The following is a 13,238-nucleotide window of genomic DNA, read 5'->3' as shown; positions in this document are numbered from 1 at the left end:
TCAATGGCAGACATGAAGGCTCCATCTACACAGGTAGATCATTCCAAATGAGATGTCTTTTGTGAAATGTTAATGCCTCTTGTGGAATGTAAACTAATACCTAAACCCCCCCACAATCTAACCTTACCTCTTAAAATGTATTTTATTAAATAATTTTATTAACTTACTCTGTAACAAGATGAAGGAAGCCAGTGGGTAAACTATTCAAAGTTATCTGTTGAGATTCATTCCAGAGCAGTCATGTTAGAGCCCTAATATAAAGCAAATCCCCCACTCAATCACTGCTAGAAAGAACATATTCACCCAATGCTTACGCTGACAACACAATGCACCCTTAACCTGGTTATGATTGCCTTTGCTTCATTCCCAAGTGTCAGCACAAAATCAGGGATTACCCAGGGTTAGAAAGTAGGACACAAATCTGCAAATGCACAGAAACAGATCATTTGTGCTATGGACATCCAGGACTCAGCAGAAGGTATCTAAATGCAAAGGGGCTACTCATTATGGCTAAGGTGAGTTATTTGAGCAAGTCCCAGAATTGGAAGATCACTACTTCCCTGGCCCACATTATTAATGCAAGTCAAAGCAATACAATTGAAATGCCTCAAAATGTTTGGGGGTAAAATAGTTTTATTGGCAATCAACAAGAAAAGGTCTGATTCATTGTTATTATTACCTAGAAATGTTGAACAGGTTAAATGATGCAAAATTATTTTCAACTAAAGAGCATTTAATTGATGTTCCAGCTCTATAATATGCTTGTTGAACTGGGTGAAGTGGACAATACCTACATCATTTACACAGCAGATCATGGCTATCACATTGGACAGTTTGGCCTGGTGAAAGGAAAATCTATGCCATACGAGTTTGACATTCGAGTTCCATTCTTCATGCGGGGACCAAATGTGGAACCAGGATCAATGTAAGATCTTAAGAAATAGTATATACTTGCATATTTTTCAGAGATTGTTTGAGGGATCCAGGCTGAGAACCGAAGTACTGAGAAAGTGATGCACTTCTGTGGGTTCAGCATGAAGCCAAGAGTCAATCTGTAACCTGTGATGGTTTAGACACATCCTGAACATCCCATCACATAATGTGAGAAGTAAATCATAGAGATTCAACTAATATTACCATAAATCAAACATATTGTTCCTTTAACAGAATGGAGATGTGTTTGTCTCAATGCATTGGAATTACACTTCAAGTTTATTGTCATCTGAATGTACATGTACAGAGTATCTCTGGACCATTGGTCGTACACAGTACCACCCCCCCCCCCACCCCCACCCCCACCCCCATCCACACACAAATCGACATATTTCAGATTAATTGTCAGAGTAAATACATGACATCATATACAGATCTGAGATTCTTTTTCCTGCAGGCCTGGCAGAATTACCATATAACCATATATCTCTCTCTTTCTTTGGCTTGGCTGCACGAACGAAGATTTATGGAGGGGCATGTCCACGTCAGCTGCAGGCTCGTTTGTGGCTGACAAGTCCGATGCGGGACAGGCAGACACGGTTGCAGGGGAAAATTGGTTGGTTGGGGTTGGGTGTTGGGTTTTTCCTCCTTTGTCTTTTGTCAGTGAGGTAGGCTCTGTGGTCTTCTTCAAAGGAGGTTGCTGCCCGCCGAACTGTGAGGTGCCAAGATGCACGGTTTGAGGCGATATCAGCCCACTGGCAGTTGTCAATGTGGCAGGCACCAAGAGATTTCTTTAAGCAGTCCTTGTACCTCTTCTTTGGTGCACCTCTGTCTCGGTGGCCAGCGGAGAGCTCGCCATAGAACACGATCTTGGAAAGGCGATGGTCCTCCATTCTGGAGACGTGACCCACCCAGCACAGTTGGGTCTTCAGCAGCGTGGATTCGATGCTTGCGGATTCTGCCAGCTCGAGTACTTCGATGTTGGTGATGAAGTCATTCCAATGAATGTTGAGGATGGAGTGGAGACAGCACTGATGGAAGAGTTCTAGGAGCCGTAGGTGATGCCGGTAGAGGACCCATGATTCGGAGCCGAACAGGAGCGTGGGTATGACAATGGCTCTGTACATGCTGATCTTTGTATGTTTCTTCAGGTGGTTGTTTTTCCAGACTCTTTTGTGTAGTCTTCCAAAGGCGCTATTTGCCTTGGTGAGTCTGTTGTCTATCTCTTTGTCGATCCTTGCATCAGATGAAATGGTGCAGCCAAGGTAGGTAAACTGGTTGACCGTTTTGAGTTCAGTGTATAATTACAGTATGGAAACAGGCCATCTCACCCCTCTAGTCAGCACCAATTTAAGTGAACTCCACTAGTCCCACCTACCTGCTCCCTGTCCATAACCCTCCAATCCCCTCACATCCATGCACTCATCTAACCTTCTCTTAAATGACAAAATTGACCCTGCTGCAACCACCTTTTCCGGAAGATCATTCCACTCAGCCACCACTCTCTGAGTGAAGAAACTTTCTCTCATGTTACTTCTAAACCTTTGTCCCTTAACCCTTAACTTATGGCCCCACGTTCCAATCTCACCTACCCTCAAGGAGAAGAGCCTATTCACATTTACTCCATCTATCCCCCTCATAATTTTAAATATCTCTTTCAAATCCCCCCCTCAACCTTCTATGCTCCAATGAATAAAGACCCAATCTACTCAATCTATTCTAGATACTGCAATCCAAGCAACATTTTAGTAAATGGTAGTGCAACAAAAAATCTGCACAATGTAAACAAATAAACAAATGTAAACAACTGTGAAATGCACAGAAGAGAACAAAAACAATAGTGAAAGAGTAAGGGTCCTTAAGTGAGTCCCTGATTGAGTTTGTTGTTGAGGAGTCTGACAGTGGAGGGTAGCAGCTATTCCTGAACCTGGTGGTGTGAGTCTTGTGGCACCTACACCTCTTTTCTGATGGTAGCAATGAGAACAGAGCAGGTACTGGGTGGTGAAATAGTGAAACTTTTGGAACATAAGGGTTCAATCAGGCAGACGCAGCATGGTTTTAGAAAGGGAAGATCTTTTTTGATAAACTTGTTAGCATTCTTTGAGGATATAATGGGTGCGGTGGAACAGGTTGATGTTGTATATTTGGATTTCCAGAAGGCGTTTGATAAGGTGGCGCACAAGAGACTTATCAGTAAGTTACAGGAAAGTGGAATCCGGGGAAGTATATTGGCCTGGATTGAAAATTGGTTGTCTGACAGGAGGCAGAGAGTCGGGATAAATGGGAGTTTTTCAGGTTGGCAGAGAGTGGTAAGTGGGGTGCCGCAGGGGTCAGTGTTAGGCCCACAACTGTTCATCATTTACATTGATGACTTGGAGGGGACAAAATGTGGTGTAGCCAAGTTTGCGGATGACACCAAATTGAGTGGAAGAGCAAATTGTAATGAGGATGTGGAGAGTCTGCAGAGGGATATAGTTAAGCTGGATGATGGGCAAAGGTCTGGCAGATGGAGTACAATGTTAGTAAGTGTGAGGTTATCCACTTTGGCAAGAAAAATAAAAGAGCTGAATATTATTTAAAGGGTGAAAAACTACAGCATGCTGTTGTGCAGAGGGACTTAGGAGTGCTTGTGCATGAATCGCAAAAAGTTAGGTTGCAGGTGCAGCAGATTATTAAGAAGGCAAATGGAATGTTGGCCTTCATCGCTGGAGGAATTGAATTCAGGAGTAGGGAAGTAATGTTGCAACTGTATAAGGTACTGGTGAGACCGCACCTGGAGTACTGTGTCCAGTTCTGGTCTCCATATTTGAGGAAGGATATACTGGCTTTGGAGACGGTCCAGAGGAGGTTTACTAGGTTGATTCCTGGGATGAAGGGGTTGACTTATGATGAAAGATTAAATCGTCTAGGATTGTATTCGCTCGAGTTCAGAAGAATGAGAGGAGATCTTATAGAAACATATAGGATTATGAAGGGTATGGATAGGATAGATGTAAGAAGGTTTTTTGAGCTGGCCGGGGAAACTAAAACGAGAGGACACAGTCTCAAGATTCGGGGGAGTAGATTTAGGACAGAGATGAGGAAAAATAGTTTTTCCCAGGGAGTAGTGAATGTTTGGAATTCTCTAACCAGGGAAATGGTTGAGGCTGCCTCATTAAACATATTTAAAATTCGGTTAGATAAATTTTTACATGATAGAGGAATTAGGGGATATGGGGAGAAAGTAGGTAGGTGGAGTTAGGTCATAAATTAGATCAGCCATGATCGTATTAAATGGCGGAGCAGGCTCGATGGGCCATTTTTGGCCTACTCCTATTCCTACTTCCTATGTTCCTATGAGGATCCTCAATGATTGACGCGCATCTCTATAATATACATACACAGGTACACAATCCTTTATCCGGAAAGCTCCAAAATCCGGCAAGTGGGGTGAGAGACGGCAGCGCAAGTCGGGCGAGTGAGAGACCAGCAGTTCGAGTCGGGCAGGGGAGAGACTGGCAGCGCGAGTCGGGTGGGCAAGGGGGAGAGACCAGCAGCACGAGTTGGGTGGGTGAGAGGCCAGCAGCGTGCATCAGGCGGGTGAGGGGGGAGGCCAGCAGCGCGAGTCAGGTGGGTGAGGGGGGAGGCCGGCAGCGCGAGTTGAATGGATGGGGGAGGGGGGGAGAGACGGCAGCATGACTGGAAGGGTGTGGGGTGGATACAGCAGCACATTTCGGGTGGGCTTAAATCTGGCTTTCCGAAATCCGGAAAAATCTGAAATTCGGAACACATTGTGCCCCCAAAAGTTCCAGATGAAGGATTGTGTATGTATGTATGTATATATTTTATATATAAATATACACACACACATACATATACATATAAATAAATATAATGTGCAGATTTTTCGAATAGATCAACAGTCTGACCAATTTAAGGAAGAAGCTGCTTCCAAGCCAGGCATTCCTGGTTTTAATGGTCCTGGACTCTTCCTTGAAGATAGCGTCTCACAGATACTGTGGACAGAATGGTCAGGATCCTTGGTGATTTGCTGTGCCTTATTTAAGCACCATTCCCTAGAGGGAAGGGAGATCCCAGTGATCTTCTCAGGAACATTGTGTTTCTTTCTCTCTCCATGACGGACCTATTGATAGGCAGTGAGGAGAAGCCCAAAATAATCTCCTTTGTCTTGACCATGTTGAGACTCGGGCTGTTGATCTTGCACCATTGTACAAGCCTTTCAACCTCCTCTCTGTAAGATGACTCATCATTGTTGCTGATGAGTCCAACTACTGATGGAAACCCGCAAAGGATGATTCTTTTGGTGATGAACCTGACAATAGGGATGTGAGTTAGTAGCCTGATCAGAAGCGAGCCTAGCACTCAACCATGAGATGCACCAATGTTCCATGTGTTGAGCCTTGAGGTTTTGCATCAAACCCGGACAAAATGGTCTTTCAAACAAGAACTCAAGTTGCCAAGAGGAGTACCAAGTCACAGCAAGGATGGTTCATCCACCAGCCTCCAAGGTACGATTGTGTTGAATGCCGAGCTGAAGTCAATGTCCAACAGCTTAAGGCATTGTTCTCTAGGTGGGTCAGGATGGAAAGGAGGGCCAGAGCCATTGTATGGTCTGTATCCTGCATATGATCTTAATTTATGCTACTATTGGTTTTATGTGACAAGAGGGACGTTGTTGCTTTCAAGTCAAAGCAATTTATTTTGCTACAGTAGTTAAGCAAATAAATCTTTAATTCTCATACTGTTTGGGTGAAATTTTTCTCTCTCTCGCATTTTCTCACTTTCGTTCTCTCTCGTTTTTTTCTCTCTCGTTTTTCTCTTTAGTTCTATCATAACCTAACTTATCATAGCTTCTCCATGTTTTTGGAAAAAGCAATTCAGCATGATGGAAGATGAAGCTAAGCGACTAAGTTACCAAGTCATCACTATGACTAGGGCTTTACCAGCATGGAATATTTGCTTCTGTGTCATGTAGCACGAAGTAAATATTACATGCATAATCATTGCAATGGATTGAATATTTTATTACATTAATTTGCAATATTTTGCTAATTATAAAATGACTGTACTTTTGATTAATTTAAATTATAAGTATACTCAAGCTTTCTCTTGATATTGTGCTCAGAAAGATTGAAATTGCAGTATATAAAATATGAAGGTTCTTTTTCGTAATAAAATCCTACAATTGTAGAGAACAGCAGAGGGATGAGGGTGCAGATTATTTTTTTGATTACATTGTACCATTTTTTGAGTTTGAAGTCAGAGCTTCTAATTCTTAAGACTGATTAATGGTTATCTCAAAGATTTGCCGATGAACCAAAACACAGCACAGGAAATAGCCATTCCGTGCTTTTAACTTTGATAATCTGTTTCATAAGGTTTGTGGCTGTTTTTATGTAGACTGTTTACTAGCAAGCTTAAATTATGCCATCTTAACGTCATGTAGGATTCCATTCTTTTAACAAAAACAGTAATGGAGGTGGGGGGGTGCGGCTGTGATAGTAAATGTGGATTTCTTCTCAGTCGATAATATTAGAATTAAAAATCATCTTCACTTGTGCCTTCCAGTAAAACATTCCTCTCGGACACAAAGATACAAGAATCTGTTAATTGTAACGTAATCAAAGCTGCATGAAGAATTCACAGAGTATGTTAGTTGGTTTGTGTAACTTCACTATTGTCGGTGTTTTAGGAAAAGTAAATTGTAGGTGGAAATTAATGACAGGATGTTAAAGATGATTACAATAATTTTAGCTTACTTTAATGGCAGTGTGATCCTCCCAAAGGGATTAGTAACTGATAGACATGAACCATAAAGGTTCCAGTTTTACTTGCAGTCAATTGATCTTGTAATACATGGAGAAGTGCTTAAAATGCTCTTATGTAAAGGATTAAAAATAGGTCTCTGCCCTCCAGTGACGCTAAATTTAAGGGATCTTGCATTGCAATGATCAGGCTCTGCCCAGCAAGGCGAAGTAATCCATTGATACACTCTGTCTGTAAACTACATGTGAATAAAGCTGGTTTGGTTTTAACATCAGCAAAACAGACTTTGATGAGTGCATGAGAGAAAGTGTGGAGCAGCTGGGCTATGTTGTAGAACAATTTCCTGAAACACTGTTAGAGAACATAGCGCATTACAGCACAGCCCATGATATTGCGCCAACCTATGTAAATGTACACCACATTGATCTAGTCCTTCCTTAACCCTCTATTTTTATTACATTAATATGCCTATCGAGTCTTTTAAATGTCCCTATTGTACCAGCTTCCACCACCACCCCCAGCAATGCTTGCCTCTGACATCACGCCTAAACTTTCCACCATTCGCCTGATTGGTCATGTTGTTGAAGGCCTCAGTGACAGCATAGAATTAAATTTATAAAATATCAGTGAATCTAGCTAATGCATGAATAAAATATAAAAGGTAACTATTGAATCAAAAAGAGCAATCAGCCCCAAAGCTTTACTGACATTAATTACATTTAATATAGATCTGCAAATGTGCATAGTTTTCATGAAGAGTGGCAGAATGACAGTTAGTAGAGAGTGCTCATTGAGGACTCTGTAGTGGAGAGGGTCAAGAACTTCAAATTCCTGTTCTAGAGCCTCCATGTTGATGCAATCATGAAGAAAGCTCGCCAGCGGCTGTACTTTGTGAGGTGTTTGAGGAGATTCAATATGTCACCGAAGACTCTCGAAAACTTCTACAAGTGTACAGTGGAGAGCATTCTGGCTAGTTGCACAAGGGTTGTTAACTCGGCCTGCAACATCACCGGCACCAGACCACTCCATCGAGGACATCTACAAGAAAGCAACCTTTATCCTCAAGTACCCCCATCACCCATGCTGCTACTATCAGGAAAAAAGGTACAGGAGCCTGAAGACAAGCATTCAGCTTCTTCCCTGCTGCCATCAGATTCCTGAATGATCAATGAACCAACATCACTGCCTTACCTTGACTTTTCATGCACTATTTTTATTTATTGTTGTAAGGAGGTTTATATGAAAATGTTTGCTCTGTGGCACTGCCGCAAAACAATGAATTTCGTGACTTGTTCATGACAATAAATTCTGATTCTGATCTGTTTCTTCATCACTCCAATGAAGAGGGTTTGATCCTGAGCTCCGGTATCATCTGTGTTGCATTTGTATGTTACTGTGACAGGTTTATGTAAATTGTCCTTTGCATGTGGGGGAGTAAATCTGGGGGAGGGTCCCTTTTTCTGAATTACATGATGATTGTCCAGTCTCAGTGCTTTTGAATGAGGGGAGTGCAGATTACAAATGTAGTAACCTTTTGAGAAAATTTTGCTTGGTTAATCCCCTCACTGCTATCAGAAACTTTGGTCAGTAAGGCAGGTTATTCAGCATCTTTTGTGTGTCCGAATGGAAGAATCTGAGCAGAATTCCATAGAAATTATAATTCTCTTTGTGATTTATTCCCAGCATTCCTCAACTCGTTCTAAACATAGACCTTGCACCGACAATTTTAGACATTGCTGGCCTAGATATTCCATCTGATATGGATGGCAAATCAATTCTGAAACTGCTAGACACTGAGAAGCCCGTCAACAGGTAAAAGCACTCTGTTTTTCTGTTTGTAACAAGTCCAATTTGTTGTTTCAATCACTCAAGTTTCTGATATTTTTATGGGCCCATTTTCTGTGTCAATCTTTGTTTACCATTGAAGACATTATTGTAATAAATAAATTGATTCAAATGTATAGAGTGTGGAGAGGTTTTCTGGGGCTTTTTCTTTATTTCTAGGCTTCTAATAGGCACTCTTTGTCATGTAAAGATCAAAATTATGACTTGGGCTGAACAAAATCTTCACATCAATGTCATTTTTTGACATCAGACAAATGTTTTATCAGCTGCATCCAGATGAATAATCATCATTATACACATTTTTGAGAAACTGTGTACCCTTTCAATTTCATCTTCTGAAGCTAGTTTAACCAACCAATTGTTCAATCTGGTGGAAGTCATGATAAGATACACAGATGGGTAACTTTGTTGATTGTCGAATTATGTCCAGGAAAGCTGTATGTGCACCACCACTTAGAAACATTTTTTTCTTCCCTTTCCGTGAGAGATGAATCTGACATTTTCTGCCCAGGAGGGCTGTGGAGGTTCAGTTCCCAAGTATAGTATTTTAATAACAGTCATCGGCAGATGTCTCCATGTTGAGGCAATTAGTGGGTATGTAGTCAGTTCAGGAAATGAATATCCTGGTAAAAGATCAGTCATGCTCTTATTGGATGGCAGAGCAAGCCTGGGGAGTTGAAGGCTCTCTTCCATATTCTATATGTTATGATCTTATGCAAGAGAAATGGAGGAAGGTCTTGAGGGTTCATGGAGTTGTCTCATTCAGACATTAAATTATGGGAACTGTGGCATGCCAGGCAAATGGTTTGCTGCCTCGTCTTTTTGTATTTCAAAGCCATTAAATGTATAATTTTATAATAATTCCATCAAGAATTTTTTTAAATCTCATTTGCATGAGGAATGTTTAGACTTATTTCCTGTATGGCTACAAAAGTTAAGAATAGCCACGTGCTTCAAATGTGAAGCAAATACTGTAAGAACACAGACTCTAGCTACAACATAAGCATATTAAATAGGTCCAAAGATCAGAGCAGATTTTTTCCATGAAATTGCAATACAATAGGTTTTCTTACATCCGGGGACCCTTTATACTAACATTAATGTTAATTTTAATTGCCGTGGGAATATCAACTAAATCAAATCAGCTTTCACTGTACTAGATTCCTTTTGGCATTCCTACTCTAGTCGAAATTGATTTAAACAAAAGGAATTAACATTACACAGATTTCACTGTTTTTAAAAAAAAGTATTCAGTTTACTAATATAGCCGTGATATTTTCAGGTTCAACTCAAACAAGAAAACCAAGGTTTGGCGAGATTCTTTTCTTGTGGAAAGAGGGTATGATATGAATACTTTTTAAGCAAAAGCTGCATCGGAATTGTTTGGTTAATGTAAGTGCTTAATAGAGCAGTGCTTTTGTTTTATTAGCAAACTACTCCACAAAAGAGACGATATTAAGAACACGCAAGAAGAAAATTTCCTGCCCAAATACGAAAGAGTGAAAGATCTTTGCCAGAAAGCAGAATACCAGACACCTTGTGAGCAAATTGGTCAGGTAAGAACATTCCAATACTAAAGTCTCAAAACTGCAGAATAAATCATCAATCATTATCACAGAGGCCAACTTCCTTCAACGCAAACGCCACCAGGGTCTTTGATTAATTCTGAAATTCAAAAACGTCAATTTCCATGATGATATGAATTTTAAATGAACAGCTGATAATAGGTGACTACTTCAGCTCCATCTAAAAGGTTTGGATTATAGTAGGATATGAAATCAAGATCAAAAGGAAGAAGATTGGACTGCAAGTAAAAGAGGAAAGTAGGTGGTAGTGATCTCAGAAAGAGTCTGCATTCTCGGGTAGGTTTTACACCCAAGATTTAAAATACACGAAGAGTTGGTAAGAATTTGGAGTTTACTTCTAGAATGACCCATGTTACCGTGTCCAATTTACATTGATTGCTTTAGAATGTGGAATTTGGTTTCCACCCAGTACTTGGGATTTATAAATATGGGACGCAGACAGAAAATCTGAAGATTAAGCTGTGCTCGGTAAAAACAAACGAGAACAACTGCTGGCGAACACTAGATTGAACCTGGCTTGTTTCATTAACTAACAACTGGGAGATTGATGGTGGGGCACCTCATTTCTTCAAATTCACAGCATTATTATTCAGTACCATCCATTCACACATCCAGATAATTTTTCTTTCAATAAAATACAGGATATAATTGTTCCCTTCAGAAAATACCCATTTTTTTTAAAGTATATTATTTCCTTCAAATCTGCACATTGCTCTCAATGTTGGGTTGAATAAAATTGTTGTGGTGTGTCAAGAGCAATTCAGAAGTAATTATGGACCAAAGTTTCCATAGTGAACAACAAAGCCTTTTTGCAGCATAATCTTCAGAGATTTCCTGGATCCAGCTGAAGGAAATATCTAAAAAATGAACAATTCTGCTATTAAACTATCTTAACTTTACAAGATGTAGAACCTGGTACCTATTATACCCCCTTTCTCTATTTAAACCACCTGTTAGACTACGATCAGCTGAAAAGCAAAGCTATCAGTTGGTTTTCCTTCAACACTACCCAATTTCCTCCATTACCTACAATCGCCACCTTCATCTCTGACACAAAAAGAATATACAAAATTCTTTGTAATTAAGGCACAGATCATTATTCTCTGAACCATTTCTGACTTTCAGCACCACACAGTTGGAAATGATGGAGAAACTCAAATCTCAGAGTTTACCTCATCCTTTAGGATCACTTTTGGCTTAGCTGTCTCTGGTTATTACCATCTTCAAGTCATTCTCCCTTCTCTTTAATACATTAAAATAACTGTATGTTTGAAAGTTGTTGCTTTGATTGAAGTCTTATATTTGAGATTTGCAATTATTCTGTAAGAAAGAACACATTCTAAACACTCCTTGTCCCTGGCTTCAGTGTCCCTGGCTGATACTGTGTCATTTTGATTTCCTTCCCACACCTTTTTGTCCATAATTCTAACAATTCCAGCCATGGTTACATTGCCTTTGAGGTATGGAAATTGAAGAAAGTTGGTTGGACAGCTAATTCATTCATTCACTTTTGGTATTGCCCACAGCCACTTCGTTACCAATGGTGTTGACTGATTGGCCAAAGGGTTGTGCATATTGGCAGCAAGGATTGGCTTTAGTCATCATGTGTTTGCTTCATTTATAATGGGAAAGTTCTCCTCGTACAGATCGTGACAACCCTCACAATTCTCCCCTCTGTTCCTTAAGGATTATCATTTACTTATGTTGTTCCATAGTTCAGCAGTTTTGGAGAGTTAGGCCTGTCACGATACTTCATGCGAATATCAGATGATTACTAAGAAGCAGTGTAACCGTGGAGAATCCAACTTACTCTGAGCAAGCTTTGATTGATTAAGAATCACAAGCAAGAACCTAATGTGATTTTGATTCATCCCTGGATATTCCTGAAGAATAATCTGTGCCTGTTCCCGTACTGTAATTGTTATATAACCATATAACCATTTACAGTGCGGAAACAGGCCATGTCGGCCCTTTGTTCACTTGAACAACTCCACTAGCTCAACCCTCCCACTCTCCGCCCATAACCCTCCAACCCCCTCACCTCCAACCTTCTCTCAAATGACAGAAGGGACCCTGCCGCAACTTTCTCTTTCGGGAGATCATTCCTTTCTGGCACCACTCGCTGAGTGAAAAAGCATCCTCTAAATATTTCTCCTAAAGTTTTGCCCCCTTACCCTTAACTCATGACCTCTTGTTCCAACCTCCCCTGCCCTTAGAGGAAAGAGTCTATTTATGTCCAATCTATCTATTCCTTTCATAATTTTAAATACCTCTATCAAGTCCCCTCTCAGCCTTCTACGTTCCAATGAATAAAGTCCCAGTCTCCTTGATCTCTCCCTGTAATCCAGATGCTGTAAGCCAGGCAACATCCTTGTAAACCTTCTCTGCATCCTCTCCACCTTATCTATAACCTTTCTATAATTTGGAGACCAGAACTGAGCACAGTACTCCAAACCTGGCCTCACCAAGGCCTTAAACAGCTGCAGAATCACTTCCTATACTCTACACTATGATTTATGAAGGCCAGCATACTATATGCCTTCTTAACCACCCTGTCTACATGGGAGGCCACCTTATGGTTATCTAGTTATCTTAATTGCCTTTGCTTTTTCATTACAAGTGGTTATTATTTCTAGAAATGGCAATGTATAGAGGATGTTACTGGAAAGCTACGACTTCATAAGTGCAAAAGGACAGTTCATGCTGCAGCCTCTGTCAGGAAGGGCACTGGGCGGTTCCAGTCCAAGTACTATAACACTGATGGACGAGACTGCGATTGTGAGCAGAACAGGTACAAAATGAGCCCAGCGGTGCGACAGAAACAGAAACTTTTCTCCAAGCGAAGTAAGTACTTTTTTCTGCTTTTACTGTGGATAATCACAATCTTCGTGTTAATTTCAACACAAACATGTTGAAATTTGGAGAAAATTTAAAAGTTGGCATGTTAAGGAACAAGAGAGAAAAATCTATATTAACAAGGGAAATGCTTTAATATTTAAGCTAAAGAATTATATCAGAAATAAAATCGCTGTTTCATTTTGCTCCCAAAATGTTTCCTCTTTGTGGAGCCAATAGAAATTTCTGATTTGTTTATTGTTGACTAATCAT

General features: G+C 40.4%; 1 protein-coding gene across 15 annotated transcripts in view; it reads left to right on the top strand.

The window, feature by feature from the left end:
- LOC138735642 (extracellular sulfatase Sulf-2-like) overlaps positions 1–13,238 on the top strand; it is a 379,836-nt gene that overhangs the window by 337,505 nt on the left and 29,093 nt on the right. For all 15 annotated transcript variants that reach the window (XM_069883752.1, XM_069883744.1, XM_069883750.1 and 12 more), the window contains 5 exons: positions 750–925; positions 8,383–8,511; positions 9,827–9,883; positions 9,974–10,100; positions 12,767–12,974. In XM_069883752.1, the coding sequence (XP_069739853.1) occupies positions 750–925; positions 8,383–8,511; positions 9,827–9,883; positions 9,974–10,100; positions 12,767–12,974 (697 nt within the window). The remainder of the gene's footprint in view (positions 1–749; positions 926–8,382; positions 8,512–9,826; positions 9,884–9,973; positions 10,101–12,766; positions 12,975–13,238) is intronic.

This window comes from Narcine bancroftii, chromosome 6, assembly GCF_036971445.1.
Source record: "Narcine bancroftii isolate sNarBan1 chromosome 6, sNarBan1.hap1, whole genome shotgun sequence".
In the NCBI taxonomy this organism is placed as follows: Eukaryota; Metazoa; Chordata; class Chondrichthyes; order Torpediniformes; family Narcinidae; genus Narcine; species Narcine bancroftii.
This window is presented reverse-complemented; position numbering and strand designations above follow the sequence as displayed.